This window comes from Sciurus carolinensis, chromosome 1, assembly GCF_902686445.1.
Source record: "Sciurus carolinensis chromosome 1, mSciCar1.2, whole genome shotgun sequence".
NCBI lineage: Eukaryota > Metazoa > Chordata > Mammalia > Rodentia > Sciuridae > Sciurus > Sciurus carolinensis.
The window spans coordinates 67284672-67310673 of record NC_062213.1 but is presented as its reverse complement, the minus strand read 5'-3'; the positions used below and the strand labels follow the sequence as shown (position 1 = coordinate 67310673).

General features: G+C 39.4%; 1 protein-coding gene across 1 annotated transcript in view; it reads right to left on the bottom strand.

Moving 5' to 3' along the window:
• The window catches only part of Cpa6 (carboxypeptidase A6), a 330677-nt gene that overhangs the window by 100139 nt on the left and 204536 nt on the right, over nt 1-26002 (bottom strand). Inside the window, exon 3 of the mRNA XM_047519692.1 lies at nt 3064-3188. Within this exon, the coding sequence (XP_047375648.1) occupies nt 3064-3188 (125 nt within the window). The remainder of the gene's footprint in view (nt 1-3063; nt 3189-26002) is intronic.

The following is a 26002-nucleotide window of genomic DNA, read 5'->3' as shown; positions in this document are numbered from 1 at the left end:
TCTACTGAACAATAATTAATGAAGCATGTAAGTTGTTACTGGCACCTATGGATATAATTGCCAAGCTCTTTCCTGCCAGGCATTGAGAGAATCAAAGCATGGTGTCAACCCGCAGCACTGACTAAAATGTGTCCAATATGAACAATAGCTTTATGCACAGCTGTGATTCTTTTCTAGAAGCCTAGATAAAATGCCTTTCTGCAAAAAGCATATTGGTACTTTAATAGGTTGTAAATATCTTTCTGGCAGGGCATTATTTGTGTGGATCAGGCATGTCACTGCCATTTTTCACATTTTGGCCCAGCCTTCCAGAAAGCCTGGGGTCCTCAGCATTGATCTGCAGAGCTATCAGTCCACCCTATGTCTTCCCACACACTATCAGGAACCCATGTGCCAGTTTTGACAGTACAGTCGCCTACTAAGAAGTTGGGGTAGTTGAGGGTGGTCATTTGAGATTATGGCCCTCAGACCCTAAATCCCCGTGAAGGGTCAGCTGTTCCCCTGTCTCATTAACTCACCACATTGTACCTCTTTTCCTCAGATCCTCTGCTGGCACTGCTTCTCTCAACCACCCCCTTTACCCTGTGCCCACTGGAGTCCCTCTTACGTTGTCAAAAAATTCCTACATCTTCCAGTGTCTTCAGAAAACTCTCTCTTTTCATATACTTTTCCCATAAGAAATTTGGCACTTTCTTTTGTGGCTTTTTACCCCAATGCACTCTTCCTACCTAGCATGGGGCCAAAAGGGAGGGAGGTCAGTGTTCTCCTGGACCCTTGTCTCTGCCTTCCCGTCAGTCTTCTCACTTCCAGGCAAAGCTCATCCTCCCTTCAGTGTCATGCCACTCTTGTTGCTTTCCTCTAATCTTGGCTCTGTCCTTCACTTCCAATCTCACCACCAGCTAAGGAGACAAGACTGCCATGGTCACTCTCTGGTGATGTAGCCCTTTTATTTTTTTAAAATTTGTTCTAATTAATTATACATGACAGTAGAATACATTTTGACACATCATACATAAATAGAGTATAACTTCTCATTCTTCTGGTTGTACAAGTTGTAGAATCACACTGGTTGTGTGTAATCAATATGCACATAGGGTAATGTCTGATTCATTCTACTATCCTTCCTACCCACTTACCTCTACCCTCCCTTCACTCCCCTCTGCCTAATCCAAAGGACCTCTAATCTTCCCTGGAAGCCCCTCCCCACCTTATTGTAAATTAGCATCTGCACTGCATCTGGTTCAGTGATCTTCACCCAAAATTCCACTCTACCATTTTCTTCATGACTAACACCTGCATTTTGCCACCAGCCATAAACTTTCTAACTCAGAACTCATAACATCCAACAGTGCACATTTTGTCAAAACTTCCTTCCTTCCCATTGTTGATCTCAGTCACACCATACTTGTTTTCAATATAATGACCTCACACCATTTTTGATCTTCCATTTGTTTCATAATTTCTCCTAGCTTCTGCTCTCTCCTCATCCAGATTAGAACTCAATGGGTGAATACTTGATCAAGTATCTCCCTGGGAATCTTGATTTCCTTGCCATCCTGACTTTTCCTAGATTCTATCCAATAAAACCTCACCTCTATATCAGTTCTCTATTCTCTCTTCTCTTCTCAGTTTTATTGGTTCTTATCTCAGTTTTCTCTTGAAACACTCTTCCAAAACCAGTGTCTTCACTTTTGGTAGATAATTTTGCTTCTTACTTCATCCAGAAACTTATTAAGTATGATATCCTTCAATTTATGGACTTTCCTTTCTACAATCTCAAGTAAGCTCACATTTACTTCTTTAGTCTTAGAGGATGAGGTAAACTTCCTATTGTTCAAACTCATCCCTGCACCTGTGCATTCTCTCTCTGGCATGATTGACATTTCCCTCCCCACTGGTTCTTCTCCTCAGGCCAGACATGCTAAAATTTCCCCCCTCACCTAAATCCCAAATCTTCCAGTCACAAAGCCTGCATCTCCTTTTCCCTACTCCTCTCCTTATTCTAATTGCTAAGAGCTATAGTCTGCTCTGTTTCTCCAGATCTCACCTCCTATTTACTTCTCTATCTTCTATTCCTAATAATCAAATCTCATCATTAGTGTTAGCAACACAGTTTCCATCACCAAATCCAAAGGAGCCTGGTCAGTTCCTTCCTTGTACGTCACTGTAGTGCTTGGCACTGTGACCCTTCAGTCTCTCCTGTGACTATCTCCTACTTGCTCTCTTATTATGTTGACTCCTTTTAATATACAACAGAATATCTGATCTGTTCAAATCTGTCTACTTAGTTTTTCCAAGCTAGACAACTTGGAGTCATCCTTTTATGTCTCCCTTTCTTAACTACCATTCAACCAAATAGAGAGTCCAGGTGGTTTGACTTCTAGAATTTCTTTCTTTCTTTTTTTGAATGCTTTCCTGGTCTTACTACTCAGGTCTCAACTCAGGACCCCACCAGCCCTTGCTTGGACCATTACTATAATCTCCTATTGCCTCTCTACTTCCAAAGCCATGTGGCTCCTTTGTTTATATCCTCCAATGGGGCAGCACCATGCACAATATAAGGTCTGGGCTTCTTTCCCTTACACATAGACCTTCTATCACTTTGCCTCTCGCTGTCTCTCCTGCACCTTTCTTTCTGCTATCTGACTTGCAATATAACACTATATTACTATGCTGCTTCTTCCTTTACATGCATTGTCCCCTCTGCCTGCCAGGTCCTGAGTCTCATTCTAAGTCTAGTTGACACAACTCCTGTAGAAAGCTTTTTCTTCCCTTCCTTCCCATCAGCCCTCCAGACACTGTTAGGTTGCTCTCTTTTCTTCACTGAAAAAAAGTCTGTGTGGACACTGATCACTTAGTGGCAACAGTGAAATGATATATGCGGCTATTCCTATTCCCTCTTAGCCCAATCAGTTCACTGAAGATGAATATATTCATGTCAGTTTTCTCAAAATGAAAAGCTATCAAAAACATTCTTGTAAGCACTTGATAAATAATCTGAATACAATGATCAGTTTGATTTCATACAAATGAATTTTGTAGCAAATGAAAAGGAATGCTTACTTGTGCTGGATGTTGGCCTCTTGTAAGAAGGCTAACAGGGCTTGGGAAGCATTTTGAGAAATGTGGACATCAGTAACTGTTCCCTCTGTTACATAGGAGATACTGCTGGGCTGCCACATGTTCACCTGTAGTGCAGGAACCAACCTATAATTCATATTCAATGTAGGTGGGGAAAAATCCACGTCACAATGTCAAACACATTATCTTGTTTGAACACAGTAACACCAAACACATTTTGGAAGAGAATCAATACTCATATCATCATGGTGAAAATTCTACTTGATTTTGAACTTAGGCTCCAAATTTTATCATACACATATAGAATTTGATTATGAGCAATAGTTCAAAGAACATTAAAGCAACAAGATAAAAATGAGATAAAATAGTTTTAAGTAAAACTTTGATATTGTTTTAAAATTATTTATTGTGTAAATATTTGAAAAGAAAGAGAAAGTAAAAAATTATCCTTCCTCCTGACACAGAGGAAAAGTGGAGTGGCTTGACAACATTGGTAATTTCTTCTTTTCTTTTGGTGGTTCTCGGGTAGAACCCAGGGCCTTGCACATGTTAGACAAGAGATCTACTACCGAACTACCTCCCCAGTCCAGTCTTAAGCAATTCTAAGTGGTCCATTCTCCAGGTGTCTCCTACTCAATTTATACATGTCAATTGAACCCTCCCTTCTTGGGAAAGCCTTGGTAGTGAGGACAGTTCTCCCTGTCCTGGTTCCTAGAGCACCTTGTGCTTTTTTGTTATGTACCTTCTCACCAGAATATAAGCTCCTTGAGGGCAAAGGATTTGTCCACTTGGTTACCACCCAGAAGATTACCTTGTGTATATTAGCAACTCAGTCATTATTTGTTGCATGAGTGTAGACCTCCCCTGCCCACCAACCCAAGTAATTGCTGTGTTCACTATATAATTAGGTATTTTGCAGGAAAGCAGGAGTCATACCCATTTTCATGTTTTGTGAACACAGTGCCATGGACAATGTAACGTACCTGTCAGGAGCTCTACCTTCATCAAAAGAATAACAGAACTCATCTGAGAGAGAAGAGCCTTATCTTTTGCAGGAGCTTAGAGCCATATTTTCAATTAGGCAGTTTACTTTTATAATCCTATTTCTGTCCTCCCCTGTCTGCTTTGGGTTTTCCCCTTCCTGTACCTTGGTTCTTGGTCCTACTGAAGGGCCTTGATTTCTGCTAAACCCTTATCTGATAGGTTTGGTTACTTTATCTCCACTCTGTTAGGGAACTCTAGGAGGACAAAAGAACCTTTGTGATTCAAAGAAATAAATGGATGTAATGGTATAATCTAATCTGAAATAGTGAAAGCCAGGTTTTTATTTTTGGGACAAAGAGTCTACTTCTTTCCTTTAAAGCAGCTGACTCCTTCATTAACTTGCAAGGGCAAATCTGACTCAGCTAACAAGCCAGTCCAATGATCATAGGAAAACAGAAGTGTGGGGATGGAAGGGATGCTGAGAGGTCATTTGATCCATCTGTCAGCCCTTGGGCAAGGATAAATCTAAGACTGCACCAGACTGTCCCCAATAGGTACTCTAAACCACATCTTTGAATTCTCCAAAAGGAGAAGAGTTGACAACATTCTAATTTAACTCATTTTCAAATTTACAAGGTTGCCAGACGTTTTTCTTAATCTTTTGTGCTACCATACAGTTTCTTTTCATTCTTGTTCTATTCTTCAATGAGGAATGGCTGGTTTCTTGCCTTTGTGAGATAAGCATGTTTGTATCTTTCAATTTTCTTTGTACATTAGATTTTCTAATCCTTTAATCATCTTTGGGTTTTGCTTTTGCCTCTAAACCCATGACAGAGTCAGATTTTTGATATTAAGGGTAACAGTTTGATGCCATCCCTTAATACCAGTGGAGAGGAGGAAACCATACTGTAAGTCAGGGTGTAGAGAGCCACAGGTACCTAAAATAACATGAATTACCACTCTGGAGATGAGTCTGTAAGTGAAATTATCTGGGGTGCATGCTAAAATAAGAATCCCCATCCCACGGGAAAGAATAGCTTCTGCACAGAAAGGTCCCATGGAAGTAGCACACCCTATAGACCTGGAAAAGGCATCCTAGGAAACTAATACGAAAAGCAGTGTCCTAAGGGATGATCAACAAAACTAACATTTGCAAAATCAGCAATTGTATTTTTTGTGATGTTGGGAAAGCAAATTAAAATGAATTGTCAGTTTTTCTCCAGTAATACTTTCAGGAAGTTCATTTAGATAAGTAACATGGATATTTTAGTCTGGTGGCACGCACATACCTGTATCAAGATACAGGGGGCAGCAACAATCAGCTATAGTTGGAAACATGCCACCTTCTTTATGGATATTTCTAGTCCTTTAAAAAACACCTTGAGATAGGAGTTAGTTGTAGATACATTTAATGAGTGAGAAGATTGAGGTTCATGGAGACTGAACCACTTTCTTAAGGAAGTACAGCTATAAAATGGCTCATAGTGGATAAGCGACATTCTAGTGCCCATAACTTAGTGATGCAATAAGAGTTTTTCCTCTGAGAATACTCCAGAAGGATCATCATCTTCCCATGTCCTGACTTTGTATTTGTCAGGGTCTGGTCAGGGTGTCTCATACTTAGGTTTTCCAGTGGGGTTACTTGTTCTATAAATTAATAATCATATATTTCAAGATTCTAGTCAGCTCAGTAGGCAGGTATGTCATTTCTGTAAGGTCTGATTACATCTGATAAGTGGTTCTGAACTGCAAATTGTGTGACATTGCATTATGACATAAGAAAAATATCAATGACTTTGTCAGAATAGTTAAAGCCTGTTTGCCAACCATTCCAGGTCTTTGCTGTAAACAGCTACCAAATATTCCATGGGAAAATTCACTCCTTTGTGGAGACGTCTGTCTTTGCAACCAGTCACATGTATTCAGATTGATTTAAGAGGTAGGAGTTTATTGTCATTGTCATGTGTATAGACTTCGGAATTGAACAGCCTGGGCTGGAATGTCCAATCTGGCAGCATTCGCTCCATTACTTTTTGGGAGGTTTTAACATTTATGAGCCTTAGTTTCCTTATCTGAACTATGAAAATTTTAATACTACCACAGTCTCTTTTGGAGAGTTAATTGGAAAAATGCAAGTAAAATAGATAGTAGTTAGTCTAAGTTATAGTAAGAACTCAAAAAACATACAATTACCTGATACCAAAACCAGACAAGGATACAATGGAAAAAGGCAACTATAGCCCAATATCCTTGACAAACATAGATATCAAAATTCTGAACAAAATGTTAGCAAATTGAATCCAATAGCATATCAAGAAGACTAAACAATCATGATCAAGATGAATTTTTCCCAGGGATGCAAGGATGGTTCAATATACTCAAATCAATACATGGTACACCACATCAAAAGAATGAAGGAGAGAAAATCATATGATCATATCAATATGCACAGTTAAAACATTTGAGAAAATTTGACATCCCTTCATGATCATGAAAACACTGAACAAGTTAGGAATAGAAGGAAGGTACGCCAACATAATAAAGGCTACCTATGACAAATTCACAGCCAACATTGTATTAAATGAGGAAAGCTGAAAGTGTTTCCTCTAAGATCCGGAACAAGATGAGAATGTCCACTCCCACTGCTCCTATTCAACTTAGCACTGAAAATTTTAGCCAGAGAAAGTTGGTAAGATAAAGAAATAAAGGGCATACAAATAGAAATGGAAGAAGTCAAATTACCCATTTGCAGATGATAGAATTCTGTATAGGAAAAAAATCTAAAGACTCCACCAAAAGTCTATTAGAACTGATAAATGAATTCCGTAAAGTTGGAGGATACAAAATCAACATACAAAACTCAGTAGAATTTTTATACAAAAATAACAAGTTTACCGACAAAGAAATCATGAAGGGAATTTCATTCATAGTTACTGTAAACTGAACCAATGAACCAAACAAACAAACAAACAACAAAACCCTAGGAATAAATCAAGGAAGCAAAAGGCCTCTATAATAAAAATTAGAAAACACTGATGAAAGAAATCAAAGAAGACACACATATGGAAAGACTTCACATGTTCATGGATTGGAAGACTGTTGTTAAAATATCCATCCTACCCCAAATAATTTATAAAACCAGTGCAATACCTATCAAAATACCAATGACATTCTTCAGAGGCCTAAAAAAACACAATCTAAAATTCATATGGAAGCACGAAGACCTCAAATAGATAAGCAATCTTGAACAAAAATAACAAAGCTTCACAATACTTGATTTCAATACACACTGCAGAGACATATTAACCAAGTAGCATGGCATTGCCATAAAACCAGACATAAAGACCCTATGGAAGAGAGTAGAGATTTCAGAAATAAACTCACATATCTACAGCCAATTGATTTTGCCAAAGTTACCAAAAACATGCATTGGAGAAAGGACAGCCTCTTCAATAAATCATGTGGGGAAAAATTGACATTCACATACAGAATATTGAAACTTGACTCCCATCTCTTATCCTGTGCAAAATAAACACAAAGCATATCAAATACCTAAATATAAGCCCTGAAACTGTGAAACTATTAGAAGAAAACAGGAGAACTGCTTTAAGACACTGGGATAAGTAATAATTTTTTGGATGTGACCCTGAAATCACAAGAAACAAAATAAAAAATAAAATGAGATGATATCACACTAAGAAGCTTCCACACAGCAAAGGAAACAATCCACTGAATGAAGAGGCAAAGAATGGGAGAAAATATTTGCCTGACTATTCATCCAACAAAGGATTAATATCCAGAATATGTAAGGAACTCAAAAGTTTAACAACAAAAAACCAGCTCATTTAATTTAAAAATGGACAAATGTATTTCTCAAAAGAAGAAATACCAATGCCAATAATTCATATATAAAGGAAATGAAATCAGCACACCAAAGAGAAACCTGCACTCCTGTGTTTATTGTAGCATTATTCATTATTTATTGTAGCTAAGATATGGAATCCAACTTTGTGCTCATCAGTGGATGAATTCATATAAAGAAATGGCATATATACATAACAGAACACTATTAAGACATAGAAGAATGAAATCCTGAAATTTCCAGCAAAATGGATGAACTGGAGGTTATTATGTTAAGCTAAATAAACCAGACACAAAAACAAACACTACATTTTCTCTCTCATGTGGAAATTTAAAAAGTCTCTTTTGGATGGAGAATAGTGATGACCGGGGGTTGGGAAGGGTTGTGGGGAGAATGGATAAGGGAAGGTTGGATTACAGGTGCCAAAACACATTTAGATAGAAGAAATAAGTTCTGGTGTTCTGCAGTCATTGGGGTGACTTAGTTCAGAGTAAACGAAGTTTATGAAGATCTAGAAGGGAGGAACTTGAGGGCTTCAAGTATAAAGAAATGATAAGGAGACAGAAGTGCTAATTAGTGTACCCTGTATGCATGTGCTGTGTAATTGATTAGTGTACCTGTATGCATGTGCTGAAATATGAACACCGTTAACAGGTATAATTGATATATGTTAGTAAAATCATAAAAGGAATAATAGCCATTTGTTATTATTGCTTTTTGAAAGGCATATGAAAAGAAAACCTGGATGTAGTAAAGTTGAAGTTCTGTTCTGTGTCTGGTTGAGATGAAGAACATACGCTGAGCCTGGTGACTCAGGCCTATAAACCCAGAGACTGGGGAGGCTGAAGCAGGAAGATCATAAGTTTGAGGCCAGCCTCAGCAACTTAGCAAGACCCTGTTTCAAAATAAAAAATAAAAAGGGCTGGGGATGTGGCTCAGTGGTTAAGCACCCCTCGGTTCAAAACTCAGTTTAAAAAAAAAAAAAAAAAGAACATGATGAGAATGTCCCCTTATTCAGGGAGATTCAAACCTGGAGCTATGAGTGTGTGGGTAGGAAGCAAAAAATAAACCAAGAACATGAACAAAGCAGGAAAGTTCCTAACATGAAGGGTAAAGAGCTGGATGTGAAGTCACTGTAGTGGTGGCTAATTCCCTGGGCTCTGGAGTCTGTTGACCCCATAGGATCAAGTTTAGGTTCCTTCATTTAGTTTCTGTGGGACTTTGGACAAGTTCCAAACCTCTGAACCTCTCTGAACCTTGCCATCTTCATTGGTAAAATGAGGATGACAATTAGATCTTCCTCATTGATTTGATACTGTTAATGGTTGCTATTTTTGTTATTATGGAAATTAGAGAGATTTTGGAAAATACAGCACTTATGGAGATGAATTCTAGGGTTTGAATCCCAGTTCTGCCACTTAAGAATTGTGTGACTTTGGGCAATTTACTTTAGCTCTCTGAACTGCAGTTTCCTCATTCACAGAATGGGATTATAAATAGCATCTTTTTCATAATTTTGTTAAACTTAAATGAATGCATATAAAGCACTGTAAATGATGTCGGTGACTTGGAACATTCATTAAATGATAATTCAAAATTCAAAAGAAATTTCCTTTGCAATTAAAAAAATAATAATTAAGTGTGGCACTAATTTTATGGCTCCTCTGGATCTTGTGCTGCCCTTAACTTCTTGGCCTGGCCTGCTTCTGAGAATCACCCCACCTATCTTGTAGGCCCAGGGCTGATTACACAACTGGTTCAGGTGTCACTGGGGGTTCTCCGTGTCCTCCACAGTTTCAGGGTGAGTCCTATAACGTGGATATGGGAAGACACTTGAGGTGTTCCTGCAATTTTTAACAGATGGCCTGCCTCCCAGTTGGCTGCAAAAACACAGAGGCATGGAAGAGGACTGCCCTGTTCTACATTTACTGTTAAATTTCATCAGTTTGGAAAAGTGTTAGGACACTTATTTGTCACAGGAAAGGTTCTAAGTAAGAAAACTTGATATTGACTTTGTAGTTGATTGGTGTTTAATTTACATAATTATATTAATATTAGTACTCACAGAATCTTAAAATACTGAAAAGAGCCTCATTTTATGAACTCTTAAAGTTGTCTTTTTGGACCCATTTAGCCTTCTGGAATCTTCTTTTAGGATCTTTGTCTTTTACCTCTTGTGAAACTTCTCTTGTTGCTAAGTTTAGATTAAGCACCTTTGTTATCTGCTTTTGTAAAATCCCATTTCTTTCACAGTCTACAACCTTTAATTATATGTCATTTGCATGACTATTATATTAGTTTCCCAGGGCTGCATTAATAAGTTTCAACAAACTGGACGGTTTAAAACAAAAGCAATGTATTCTTTCTTAGTTCTGGAGGCCAGAATTCAAAATCAATGTGTTGGCAGGGCCATGCCCCCCTCTGAAATCTCTGGGGTAGAATCCTTCCTGGCCTCTTCTAGCTGCTGGTGGCTCCAGGTATCCCTTGGCTTGTCTGCTCCATTTTCACATGGTCTTCTCACCTCAGTCTTTTCTTCTAAGGATACTTATCATTGCATTTAGAGCCCATCTGGGTACTCCAGGATAATCTCATATTGAAACCCTAAAGTACAGCATAAAGATATTTTTTTCCAACTTAGTCACACATACAAGTTTTGTTTAGAACATGGCATGTCTTTTTGAGGACCACCAATCCCTTGTCACAGTGATATCTGTTCTCCCATTATCTCCTTACCAGCAGAGACTGGGAGTTTCTTCCCCTATTTCATCCTCAATGCTTAGAACCATACCTGGCACTTAATAGGCACTAAATAAATATTTTTATTTATTTAAATAATGAGTTTGTAAAATTATAAGGATTGTACTCATGATTTTTCAACATTTCAAATATTGGTGGGCTGCCAGAAGGAAAACTTGGCCCCAGATCATAGTCTTCTGTGAACCAGAAACACTTTGGAGGTTGTTAAAGTTCTGGGGCTAATTTTACCTGCCCCCTATTGCCTTTCTCTCTAATCACAGAAGAAATTTGCAAGTTATCACTTTCCTTAAGGATAACCCCAGTAATTCTAATAAAAGAATCCGGAAATTTAGGTAACTAAATCTCTTCTTTTGCCATTTTAAAGAAAAACTAAAACATATTAACAAGTAATTAGGTATCAAAACAATAACTTTAAATAGCTGGGGATTTTTTTTTAGTCCATTTTATATTACTCAGGACTGGATAATTTATAAACAAAAGAAATTTGTTTGGGCTTACAGTTCTGGAGCATGGGAATTCCAGAAACATGGCACCAGGAGGGACCTCATGCTGCTTCAATTCATGGAGGGAGGTGGAAGGGCGTGTGGATGTGTGCAAGAAGAACGTGATATTCTACAACACTCGGTAAAGATGGACAGGTTTGGTAAAGCTTTATTTTGGTGCTCAAGCTTTCCCTAAATTTTTTCCAAGGCTGAATGCTAACTTTCATAATTGAATAGTACATCTCATCTGTCAGAACAAAGAAAAAATGTTGGAAAAGAAAACGATTCTTAACACTTCCCTGAACCACTAGTTGTACATTCACTTAGTTGAAAGAATTGTTGAAGTCCATGAATCTAAGACTCTCAGGACCTACACATTAGCAAAATGTTTAGTTTATTGGCTTGCTGCAATAAGAGGCTAATACAATAGGGGAACCATGGGCAGTCCCAGAGAAAGGGTATTAGAAAGGGTTTATGGGTTGCAAATTAGTGCAGCCACTCTGGAAAGCAGTATGGAGATTCCTCAGAAAGCTTGGACTGGAACCACCATTTGACCCAGCTATCCCACTCCTTGGCCTATACCCAAAGGACTTAAAATCAGCATACTACAGAGATACAGCCACATCAATATTCATTGCTGCTCAATTCACCATAGCCACATTGTGGAACCAACCTAGATGTCCTTCAATTGATGAATGGATAAAGAAACTGTGGCATACATATACAATGGAATATTACTCCGCCATAAAGAATGATAAAATAATGGCATTTGCAGGCAAATGGATGAAATTGGAGAATATCATGCTAAGTGAGATAAGCCAATCTCAAAAACCTAAAGGACAAATGATCTTGCCGATAAGCGGATGAGGGCATATAATGGGGGGTGGGAGGGGTTAGCGTTAGGGTTAGGGTTAGGGTTAAGGAGGGTGGTAAGAATGGAGGAAGGAAGGACTGTATAGAGGGAAAAGAGGGGTGGGAGGGCGGGGGGAAGGGAAAAAATAACAGAATGAATCAAACAACATTACCCTATGTAAATTTATGATTACACAAATGGTATGCCTTGACTCCATGTACAAATAGAGAAACAACATGTATCCCATTTGTTTACAATAAAAAAATATAAAGTTTTATTGTAAAAAAAAAAAGAAAAGAAAGGGCTTATGGGATTTGTGCTTGCATTAGATGATCTTCTGACCGTTTAAGAAACTGGGTTTGTTTGTTTGTCTGGTTGTTTTTTGGACTAAATGTTCATGAGGAAGTGGAGTAATTCTATTATTGGGGGTCTTAATTTTATCCAGTAGGTGGAAGCGACAAAGTGGGACTAAAGCTATAATCAGTAGAGAAGTGGTAGTCACTTCTATCAGACAGAAAAAAAGTATGTTTTGTCATTTTTCTGGTTTAGACAATTTTCTTTTGGTCTGTATTTAGACATGATCACAGTGGTTAGGTTTTTATTTTCTCATGGTAGACACTGAGTAGCCTGTCTGATGTTGGTGTTTTGAGCAATGGTTTATGTTTAACTGTAGTTGTGGGAACCAGAATGGCTTCCAGGAGCACCAAGCTCCAGTTGTTAGTGCCAGACTGACTTTCTCTTATTTTAAGATAATGACTATTCTATAGGACATGTGATAACTAATAGTATGATAGATGACGAGTGGGAACTTTGAATATTATCAGGCCAGAGAAGCTTGGAGGTGATGTGGGGGCTACGGAGGTTGGGTTTAATGGAATGAAGATGTAGACCTGTGCTAGTCAACCTAGAAGGAATTAGGAAATCAGTAACATCTGGCCTCCAGAATCTATAAAGAACTCAAAAAACTCTACACCAAGAATACGAATAATCCAATCAACAAACAGGCTAAGGAAATGAACAGACACTTCCCAGAAGAAGATCTACAAGCAATCAACAGATATATGAAAAAAATGTTCGACTTCTCTAGTAATAAGAGAAATGCAAATCAAAACTACCCTAAGATTCCACCTCACCCTAATTAGAATGGCGATTATCAAGAATACAAGCAACAACAGGTGTTGGTAAGGATGTGGGGGAAAAGGTACACTCATACATTGCTGGTGGGGTTGCAAATTAGTGCAGCCAATCTGGAAAGCAGTATGGAGATTCCTCAGAAAGCCTGGAATGGACCCACTATTTGACCCAGCTATCCCACTCCTCAGCCTGTACCCAAAGGACTTAAAATCAGCATACTACAGTGATGCAGTCACATCAATGTTCATAGCTGCTCAATTCACAATAGCCAGATTGTGGAACCAACCTAATGTCCTGCAACTGATGAATGGATAAAGAAACTGTGGTATATATATATACAATGGAATATTACTCAGCCATAAAGAATGATAAAATTATGGCGTTTGCAGACAAATGGATGAAATTGGAGAATATCATGCTAAGTGAGATAAACCAATCTCAAAAAAACAAAGGATGAATGATCTTGCTGATAAGCAGACAATGACACATAATGGCAGGGGAGGGGGCAAGAATGGAGGAAGGAGGGATTGTATAGAGGGAAAAGAGGGGTGGGAGGGGTGGGGGGAAGGAAAAAATAACAGAATGAATCAAACAACATTACCCTATGTAAATGTGTGATTACACAAATGGTATGCCTTTATTCCATGTACAGAGAAACATGTATCCCATTTGTTTACAATAAAAATAAATAAAAAAAACTGATACCTCCATCTTTCTGTAGCATGACATAACATCACCTTTTCATATAATGATCCAATACTACATTAATTTCTGCCCTCTAAATGAACATTTGAAGACTCACAAGTAATTAGGAAGAGTTCCTAACTTCTGTGCTAGAGATTCTAAGAATTTAGCAGCTGCTCAAGAAACTTATTAGATGAAATGAAATAATACTTCAATGTTTTGCTAGCTTAACATAATTCTATACCTGAGAATCAAGTTTGCATTTTCAGCCTGGTTCTGCAGTGGAATGGATGGAAATAATCAGAGATCACCTGGGGTATCATCTGGGATTCCCATTAAGTTCATTTGAAGAGCCACTGGGCTGCAGCTCATCAAGCAATAGATTTCCCTCTGTCCTCTTTTGATGATTTATGATTGTTAACATTGATGATCCCTCTAATCAGAAGTATTCAGTTAGGTGTTCTAAACAACAGTATAAATATAGTGTGTTTATGTCTAAAATCTCTATCTTTTCTGGAATTTCATACTTAAAATCACTTATGATGTTGGTTCAAGAATTCTCCTAAGTGTTAAGGAGAGAAACCAAAAAAAAAAAAAAAAAAAAAATTCATCTTTGAGTTAGAGGGAAAAAAATCCTAACCTGGGAAATGAAAGAAACAATTTCTTTCTTGGTGTCCCGGACGGGGAGGGAAATAAGCAACAACCTTAGGGGATAAAAGGAAATCAGCACAGTGGGGAAAGTAAACTGAAGAAGTCTGTCTCTGGGAATAGGTACGGCAGGGAAAGTAAGACCCTCCCAGGAGTTTCTGGCCAGAGCGGTTTAAGGGCAAGGGATAGTAGGAAAAGATCACAAAGGGCATATCAGTGAAGTGCAAAAATGTGTGTATTTTGTGTTACTTGTGTGTTTGTCCATAACAGAAGGCTGTCCTGAGAGACAGCAGAAAGAGCGTAACGAGAAGATTCCCCTAGTGAGGGAATGTTAAAGGAAGATTCCCCTAGAGAGGGAATATAACAGAAGATTCTCCTAGTGAAGGAATGTTAACGGAAGATTCCCCCAGAGAGGGAATATAACAGAAGATTCCCCTAGTGAGGGAATGTTAACGGAAGATTCCCCTAGTGAGGGAATGTTAACAGAAGATTCCCCTAGTGAGGGAATGTACGTCCTAATGTGTGTATTTTGTATCGTTTGTGTGTTTGTACTACTGTTAGTGTGGCCTTTGGATCACATATTCAAACTCTAACAGAAATAAGCCCAGGCTTTATAAAAGAAAAGCTGCTCAGTGTACCACAGGGGGATCTTCATAAACAGGATCTAATAGCAACAGAAAAGAACTCTTAAAGAGAACAAAGGGAGGAAGAATTGAGTGGTAGTAACCTAGAAAACAATTACTCAGAAAATTTAAGAACAAGGGAAAAAGGAGAGAGCTAAATCTAATACAAAGAACCCCCAAAAGGAATAACCAAGTGGTAGTGAAAACTTAAGAACAAGGGGAAAAGGTAGGAGAAAGCTAAACCTAATACAAAGAGCTTCAAAATTTGTAGAACCTGCCCATATTTGAGGACCAAAATAGAGAAGACTGATTGGAAACAGCTATGCAGAGCAGTGTTATCTGGAGGACAATGTCTAATTGGAGAGCTCAGTGGCAAGAAATAGCTGTTGAAACTGCTTGCAGAAACGCAGTAGCAAGGTAGAAATGTTGATATGCTAATGGAAAGCTAATATGCTTCAATAGATACTCAAAATCAATATGATCCTAGAGTATATGCACATACATACAGCAGCAAAGAGACAATGCCCTAACAAAAGAAAAGCCAAGAGATAACTATAGTAAAATCTGTTATACCTCATGCCCCAGGTCTTTGCCCAAGGCGCAGAAAAGAAAAACATTGGGCTACCAAATCATTTAAGAAACAGGGCACAGAACTCTTTAACTCAAGGCCCACAAAATGGAAGCAGCCGTCATAGCCCTTGTAGAGTTTAAGGAGTAATAGATCTTTTTGCTGATAGTGATTGCATCACTCGGGCAATCCCCAAATTGGAATTGGTGGATCCATAGCCCCTCATAAGCTTATTTAGCCACTCAGATAGTTTTCATCTTTTTCTCAGTAAAGCAAGCTGCTTATTTTCATCCTGTGTAACTTTTTAATTCTTCATGTTGGTACCTCACCTTTAAGGAGGGTTTATAAGTAAAGGGAAGTGCACTGACCAGAAGGTTAATGGAGTTAATATTGAAAAATGTAGAGAGGGTGAAATAATTGTTTTTTCAGCACAATTTGGCACCAAATTTTGGGGATTTTTAGGTTTTACACTAATAAGCTTGGGTATGCTTGTGTTAATTCTATCTTACATCTACAAATGCCTCAAAGCCAGTCAACAGGCTCATAATGTGATCATAAAACAGGCCATGGCCGCCTTTGAAGCAGAACAATCTCCCAGTATATGGCTGAGTGTGCTGGATCAGTAGTCAAAGATGGGTAAGATTCATGGGGAGCTCATACCAACCTAAGACAGGAAATGAGGGCTAGAGCCTCATTGTCCAATGACGGGTAAGGATGTTGCTCTGCCGTGGACAACCTAAGACAGGCACGATCCCTGCCAGCTTTCTTTTCATTTTATATAAAGAGGGGGGAATTGTTGGGGGCTGTGCCAGCCAGAATGGCGCCTGATCACATCAGCAGTGAGGAGGTTAATTGGCATAAGCGCACTCAGGTGATTTATCACTGGCCGTATTCAATTAAGTTCACGCGAACAACACGTGCACAGGTGTTCCCGATAACGCCTGCTTGGGCCTACTCATTTTGACCCTTGCCGTGATGGGGCAGCTGGCTCCTCGCCTGATCGCAACTGGCGTGGCCCCGCCCTCCGCCTCCTGGAGGGAATATAAGTGGGCGGGGGATGGGGGCGCGGGAGTAAGGAGCGACAGTAAGAGCAGCAGCTAGCAGAAAGAAGTGGAGAAGCCATTAGCAGAAAGGAAGAAGAAGAAGTGGCAAGCAGATAGAAGCAGCGAGTAGGGGCAGCAGCGGAAGGCAGATCACAGAGCGGAGAACTGAGAACACATCTTTAGGTTGCAGATCACAGATAGGCAGATCACATTGGCGGGACGCATCATTAGGAAGCACCTCAGATAGACGCACCCTTAGTTCACAGGATGCAGGAAGTACCTTTAAGAAGAAGCAGCAGAACTAAGAAGATATAGATTCTGAAAGTGTAGTCTCTCTCTCTTAAGCAAAGTCTCTTTCTCTCCGATAAGCAAAGCCTCTCTCTCTCTCTCCTCTCAAAGCAAGTAAACCTCATTTCCTCTATCCTCTATAAACAAGCAAGCAAGGAAGGAAGTAGCTCAGAAATAGAAGTAGCTCAGTTTCCAGTCCACCACCCATAAAGACCTGCACAAATTGTTGCTGCAGGCGGTGACAAATACCTGTGGATTTGGCACCGCAAAGAGCCAGCGACACTTTCTGGTTCTATCTAAACTTTGATATGCCACATATCTGAAACCTAATTTTCTTAACTACAAATAAAGGAGATGAACTACATCATTTACAATGACTCCATATACTCTATGACTCCTGACTCAATGTGCTTTTCTGAATATAAAAGTTTACATTTCCCTTCAAAAATATTTCTCAAATTTACCCATTTTTTTTACCCTATACTGAAAGTCAGAAAATACTCTCAACAATTTAGCACTAGTATCACCTTTCAGTGATCAGTTGTATTGACTGATATGTTCAGTATTGATAAATAATATCTGAACAAGACAACTATTTAATGTTCTAAAAACTAATTTCAAACTCTTTACTGAAAGATTGTTTTCAAAACACCTAAGAGGGTTAAATGGAAACCAGCACATTATTTTCCTCCATGTTAATTGTCATACAAAAAGCCAATGAAGAATCCTCACAATGGAGGATGGAATGATAAAGCACCTGGATCATCACCCTCTGAACAATCCCAAGAATCTGGAGATTGTTCTGGCTCTCAGTAGACTGTGAGTACAGGCTGGTTTTCAAGAGTCACAGCCATGGTAACCACCCCATATTCATTTACTGTTTACTGAAAGCCTACAGAGTCTCAGTCACTGGGTTAAGTGCTGATACAGCGATGAGTAAGACAGGGCTCTGTCCTAGAGGACTAGGCAGACATCACATGCAGTGTGATTAATTTACAGAGAGAAGGCACAGCCCTGTTCTACCATATTTCTGGAGGTAGTTTGGGACACTTTCCCAGAAGAGGTGTTGCCTATGCATAACACCAAATGGTGAGTAGGAATAAGCCCAGCAAAGGTCAAAGGAAGTGGGAGTGAGAGACATCAGAGAGAGGCCTGTTGGGTCAGGGATAGAAAAGAAAAAAGAGAGCATGTACTGATAATATGGATGCTAATCTGAGCATTTTCATTCTGAAAAATGATTCTACTGATCCCACTACCCTGTTGCTTTCTGGGAATAGCTTGCTGGAAGGAACTGTCATTCCCCATGTGACTTGTATAAGCCTCAGGACTCCCTTCTTGTTTACCAGTCCAGACACAGACCCTCCAGATTCCCATGTTTAGCTCATAAACAGATGAACTTTTTGTCCCACTTATCAAGCTGGAGAAAATACCGGCTATCATGATTTGACCAAACTTCAGTGAAGATTCTTTCCTTAGCCTGAGCTAGCATTTCAGCCCTTCCATAATGGCCTCTTTTGAGCATCAATTCATCTTAAGATAACCATTTTCTGATCTCCTGTCTGATCAAGTTGCCTGCACCTGCTCGTCACATTCCCTGATGACCAGTTCTGTTACTCTTCCCTATCAACAAAGCAAACCAAGACAAAACGTTTTTCTAACTTGCTTTTGAGACATGTAGACATTAAGGTTGGATGTTCTCCTTATTATAATAGTTTTTTTCCCCTTTCTTGCAATAATTTTTTGAGAAGTTTTTCCTTGCCCAAGTCTGAATTTGAGTTTTATTTGACAGAATAATGCAAAAGCTGAGTCATGGTTTATCTGGAAAGCTGGTAATACATAAGAAGTTATTGTAACCAACTATTACTTAGTGGATCTTGAGTCAACTAATATTTTTCTCTTTTGACAGAACTTCCTTTTATGAGTAAAATGTTCAAGTAAGGATACTGCTATCATTTGTGTACGATGAGCTGAAATGCATTCTGCTGTCATGTCTAACTAATTAGAACAAATAAAGAAAATATATTGTCATAACACAATATCAAGGGACCTCAAAAGAGAAACAGCTTTATCTTTGGTAAAACTAGCTTTAGACCTGAGCATTAAGATATAAAGATAAATAGTAAATGACTTAGCAGATCAGAGAGAGTTTGAACCTCACCAGCTAGGAATGAGGGATGGTCTATCAATGAAAAGCAAATTCCTTAGCTTTACAGAAACCCTGGAAAGCCTCAGGGATTGGTATCACTGGGGAATATGGAAGGTGGGAGTGAAGAGATGTTCACAAGAAAACAGACTGGAGAAGCACAGCGCTTGGACTCACAGCAACCACTGGGGCTCCGGGCGGCTGCCTGAGGAGGAGCTGCGTGGCGAGCTGTTGAGACTCAGAACGACCGCTTCTGAACACCGGGGGGTTGCCCGGAGGAAGAGGAGGAGCGCGGCGGGTCGCTTGACCTAGGAGTGACTGCATCAGAGCCACAGGCGGTTGCCAGAGGAGGAGCTGCGTGGCGAGTTGTTTGAACTCAGAACGACCACTCCTGAACACCAGTGGCCTGCCTGGAAGAGGAACGCGGTGGGTCGCTTGGTCTAGGAGTGACTGCATCAGAGCCACAGGCGGTTGCCAGAGGACGAGCTGCGTGGCGAGCTGTTTAGACCCAGAACGACCCCTTCTGAACATCAGGGGGTTGCCCGGAGGAAGAGGAGAAGCGCGGCGGGTCGCTTGGTCTGGGAGTGACTGCATCAGAGCCACAGGTGGTTGCCAGAGGAGGAGGCGAGTGGTGAGTTCATTGGACTAAAAGCGACCGCTCCTGAACACTGGTGGCCTGCCTGGAGGAGGAGCACGGTGGGTCACTTGGTCTCGGAGCCACCGCTCCTGAACACCCGGGGGGCTACCCCGAGGAGGAGGAAGAGGAACAGGGCGGGTCACTTGGACTCGGAGTGACTGCCTAGGGCTACGGGCGGTTGGCGGGAGGAGGCGACGCGAAGTGAGTTGCTTGGACTCCTAGTGACTGCGTCAGAAACCGGGCCGCTGTCCGGAGGAGGAGGTGTGTGGTGGGTCTCTGGGTATTGGAGCTATTGTACGGGGCTCCAGGTGGCGGCTCAGAGGAGGGACCGCATAGCCAGGCAATTAGGTGCAGAGCAGGGTCCCAGGAACTAGGTGGCTTCTTGCTGGAAGAGCCGCACAGAGACAGGCCTAGGGGCGGAGCGAAGTTTTCAGGACTGCGGGCAGATTATCTGGGAGAGGCTGCCTAAGGAGACTCGCCTGCGAAGTGTGAGGCTCCCAGGTCAAGGAGGTAGGTCCGGGCCCCTGGGAACGTTGTAAAGGAAGACAGCCCAACCCAGGCGGTAGTTGTAGATTGAGGGGAACCTCTAGGAGGGCAACTGACCAGCGAGACGTCCCCACCGAGTGAGTCTTCCCTGCCGGGGGAGGTTTTCCCACAGGGACGGTAAAACCAGAGACACAGGCACAAACAGGACTTGCCTCAGCCCGCAGCCTAGTTCCCCATTGGATGACCATTGGTCAACGAGTGGAGGCACCTCTGCCCACTAGCAGGGAATATATGCCACCTGAGGGTCACCACCCCTAGAGAGGCAGCTTCTTCGTGGAGCTCCGCATTATCAACTTCCTCCAAGACTTCAGGCTACTGAAGGATAAGAGGGGATATACTAGCAATCTTCAGGGACATTATAAGTCGATAGAGGAAATCTGCAATAGCTTAATGACCCACTGATTCCTGAACAATATGAGAAAACAAGGGAAGAAAATGCCCCAAACAAATCTAGATGTTACATCAATAGAATCCAACAACAGCATGGCAGAAGAAATGACAGAAAGGGAGTTCAGAATGTACATAATTAAAATGATTAGGGAAGCAAACGATGAGATGAAAGAGCAAATGCAGGCATTGAAAGATAAGATGAAAGAGCAAATGCAGGCATTGAATGATCGCACCAATTGACAGTTAACAGAGCAAATTCAGGAAGCAAAAGATCATTTCAATAAAGAGTTAGAGATATTGAAAAAAAACCAAACAGAAATCCTTGAAATGAAGGAAACAATAAACCAAATTAAGAACTCCATAGAAAGCATAACCAATAGGATAGAACACTTGGAAGACAGAACCTCAGATATTGAAGACAAAATATTTAACCTTGAAAACAAAGTTGAACAAACAGAGAAGATGGTAAGAAATCATGAACAGAATCTGCAAGAACTATGGGATACCATGAAAAGGCCAAATTTGAGAATTATTGGGATTGAGGAAGGCTTAGAGAAACAAACCAGGGGAATGAACAATCTATTCAATGAAATAATATCAGAAAATTTCCCAAATCTGAAGAATGAAATGGAAAATCAAGTTCAAGAGGCTTATAGGACTCCAAATACGCAAAATTGCAACAGATTCACACCAAGGCACATTATGGTGAAAATAACTAACATACAAAATAAAGACAGAATTTTAAAGGCTGTGAGAGAAAAGAACCAAATTACATTCAGGGGGAAACCAATACAGATATCAGCAGATTTTTCAATCCAGACCCTAAAAGCTAGAAGGGCCTGGAACAACATTTTTCAAGCTCTGAAAGAAAATGGATGCCAACCAAGAATCTTATACCCAGAAAAACTTACCTTCAAATTTGACGATGAAATAAAATCCTTCCATGATAAACAAAAGCTAAAAGAATTTACAAAAAGAAAGTCAGCATTACAGAACATTCTCAGCAAAATATTTCATGAGGAAGAGATAAAAAACAAAGAAGCAAATCAGCAAAGGGAGGAATTATCCTAAAGAAACTGTCAAATAAAGGAGGGACCAAGATGTGTCAAAAATTTTAAATATGAACCAAATGACTGGGAATACAAATCATATCTCAATAATAACCCTGAATGTTAATGGCCTGAATTCATCAATCAAAAGACAGACTGGCAGATTGGATTAAAAAGAAAGATCCAACAATATGTTGCCTGCAAGAGACTCACCTCATAGAAAGAAATACCCATAGACTAAAGGCGAAAGGATGGGGAAAAACATACCATGCACATGGACTCAGCAAAAAAGCTGGAGTATCCATCCTCATTTCAGATAATGTGGACTTCAAGCCAATGTTAGTCAGAAGGGATAAAGAAGGACATTTCATACTGCTTAAGGGAAGCATAAATCAGCAAGATATAACAATCATAAACATCTATGCCCCAAACAGTGGCTCATCCATGTATGTTAAACAAATCCTTCTCAATTTTAGAAACCAAATAGACCATAACACAATAATACTAGGTGATTTTAACACGCCTCTCTCACCACTGGACAGATCTTCCAAACAAAAATTGAACAAAGAAACCATAGATCTCAATAACACAATCAATAATTTAGACTTAATAGACATTTATAGAATATAGCACCCAACCAAGAGCGAATACACTTTCTTCTCAGCAGCACATGGATCCTTCTCTAAAATAGACCATATATTATGCCACAAAGCTAATGTCAGCAAATACAAGAAGATAGAGACACTACCTTGTATTCTATCAGATCATAATGGATTGAAGTTAGAATAAACGAAAGAGTAAAAAACAGAAACTACTCCAACACCTGGAGATTAAACAATATGCTATTATATGATGAATGAATAACAGAAGATATTAGGAAGGAAATTAAAAAATTCTTAGAGGTAAATGAGAACAAAGAAACATCATATCAAAATCTATGGGACACTATGAAAGCAGTACTTAGAGGAAGATTTATTTCATGGAGCGCATTTAATAAAAGAAGTAAAACTCAAAAAATAAATGACCTAACACTACAGCTCAAAGCCCTAGAAAAAGAAAAACAGACCAACACCAAAAGTAGTAGAAGACAGGAAATAGTTAAACTGAGAGCTGAAATCAACGAAATTGAAACAAAAGAAACAATACAAAAAATTGACAAAATAAATAGTTGGTTCTTTGAAACAATAAACAAAATTGATAAACCTTTAGCCACACTAACAAAGAGAAGACAAGAGAAAACCCAAATCACTAAAATTCGGAATGAACAAGGAAATATCACAACAGACACGACTGAAATACAAAACATAATTAGAAGCTATTTTGAAAACCTATACTCCAACAAAATAGAAAATTTCGAAGACATCAACAGGTTTCTAGAGACATATGAATTGCCTAAACTGAAGGAGGAGGACATACACCATTTAAATAGACCAATTTCAAGTAATGAAAAGAAGTCATCAAAAGCCTACCAACAAAGAAAAGTCCAGGACCAGATGCGTTCTCAGCCGAGTTCTACAAAACTTTTAAAGAAGAGCTCACTCCAATACTTCTCAAAGTATTCCATAAAATAGAAGAGGAGGGAACCCTCCCAAACTCATTCTATGAAGCCAATATTACCCTGATACCTAAACCAGACAGAGACACATCGAGGAAAGAAAATTTCAGACCAATATCCTTAATGAACATCGACGCAAAAATTCTCAACAAAATTTTAGCAAACTGCATACAAAAACATATTAAAAAGATAGTGCACCATGATCAAGTGGGTTTCATCCCAGGGATGCAAGGTTGGTTCAACATCAGGAAATCAATAAATGTCATTCACCATATCAATAGACTTAAAGTCAAGAATCACATGATTATTTCAATAGATGCAGAAAAAGCATTTGATAAAATACAGCATCCCTTCATGCTCAAAACACTAGAAAAAATAGGGATAGTGGGAACATTCCTTAACATTGTAAAGGCCATCTATGCTAAGCCCATGGCTAATATCATTCTAAATGGTGAAAAACTGAAAGCATTCCCTCTAAAAACTGGAACAAGGCAGGGATGCCCTCTTTCACCACTTCTATTCAATATCGTCCTTGAAACTCTAGCCAGAGCAATTAGACAGACCAAAGAAATTAAAGGGATACAAATAGGAAAAGAAGAACTCAAACTATCCCTATTTGCTGATGATATGATTGTATACTTAGAGGAACCAGGAAATTCCACCAGAAAACTTTTAGATCTCATAAGTGAATTCAGTAAAGTAGTGGGATATAAGATCAATGCACATAAATCTAAGGCATTTTTATATATAAGCGATGAATCTTCAGAAAGAGAAATTAGGAAAACTACCCCATTCACAATAGCTTCGAAAAAAATAAAATACTTGGGAATCAATCTCACAAAAGAGGTGAAAGACCTCCACAATGAGAACTACAGAACACTAAAGAAAGAAATTCAAGAAAACCTTAGAAGATGGAAAGATCTCCCATGTTCTTGGATAGGAAGAATTAATATTGTCAAAATGGCCATACTACCAAAAGTGCTATACAGATTCAATGCAATTCCAATTAAAATCCCAATGATGTACCTTACAGAAATAGAGCAAGCAATTATGAAATTCATCTGGAAGAATAAAAAACCCAGAATAGCTAAAGCAATCCTTGGCAGAAAGAGTGAAGCAGGGGGTATCGCAATACCAGATCTTCAACTCTACTACAAAGCAATAGTAACAAAAACGGCATGGTATTGGTACCAAAATAGAAAGGTGGATAAATGGTACAGAATAGAGGACACGGACACAAACCCAAATAAATACAATTTTCTCATACTAGACAAAGGTATCAAAAATATGCAATGGAGAAAAGATAGCTCTTCAACAAATGGTGCTGAGAGAATTAGAAATCCATATGCAACAGAATGAAACTAAACCCATATCTCTCACCATGCACGAAACTAAACTTAAAATGGATTAAGGACCTCAGAATCAGACCAGAGACCTTGCATCTTATAGAAGAAAAAGTAGGTCTAGAGCTTCAACATGTCGGCTTAGGACCAGACTTCCTCAACAGGACTCCCATAGCACAAGAAATAAAAGCAAGAATTAATAACTAGGATAGATTCAAACTAAAAAGTTTTCTCTCAGCAAAGGAAACTATCAGCAATGTGAAGAAAGAGCCTACAGAGTGGGAGAAAATCTTTGCCAATCATACTTCAGATAGAGCACTAATCTCCAGAATCTATATAGAACTCAAAAAACTCTACACCAAGAAGACAAATAATCCAATCGACAAAAGGGCTAAGGAAATGAATAGACACTTCACAGAAGAAGATCTACAAACAATCAGCAAACATATGGAAAAATGTTCAACATCTCTAGTAATAAGAGAAATGCAAATCAAAACCATCCTAAGATTCCATCTCACCCCAATTAGAATGTCGATTATCAAGAATACAAGCAACAACAGGTGTTGGCGAGGATGTGGGGAGAAAGGTACACTCATACATTGCTGGTGGGGCTGCAAATTAGTGCAGCCACTCTGGAAAGCAGTATGGAGACTCCTTAGAAAACTTGGAATGGAACCACCATTTGACCCAGCTTCCCACTCCTCGGCCTATACCCAAAGGACTTAAAATCAGCATATTACAGAGATACAGCCACATCAATGTTCATAGCTGCTCAGTTCACAATAGCCAGATTGTGGAACCAACCTAGATGCCCTTCAATCGATGAATGGATAAAGAAAATGTTGTATATATACATATATATACAATGGAATATTACTCAGCCATAAAGAATGATAAAATTATGGCATTTGCAGGAAAATGGATGAAACTGGAGAATATCATGCTAAGTGAGATAAGCCAATCTCAAAAAACCAAAGGAAGAATGATATCGCTAATAAGTGGATGATGACACATAATGGGGGGTGGGAGGGGTTAGTGTTGGGGTTGGAGTTGGGTTTAGGGAGGGGGGCAGGAATGGAGGAAGGAAGGACTGTATAGAGGGAGGGGAGGGGTGGGAGGGGTGGGGGAGAAGGGAAAAAATGGCAGAATGAATCAAACAACATTACCCTATGTAGATTTATGATTACACAAATGGTATGCCTTTACGCCATGTACAGGCAGAGAAACAACATGTATCCCATTTGTTTACAATAAAAAAAAAAAAGAAAAGAAAAAGCAAGAGTCAGGGGCTGGGAGTGTAGCTGAACTCTTGCGTAGCATGTCCAAGTCTCT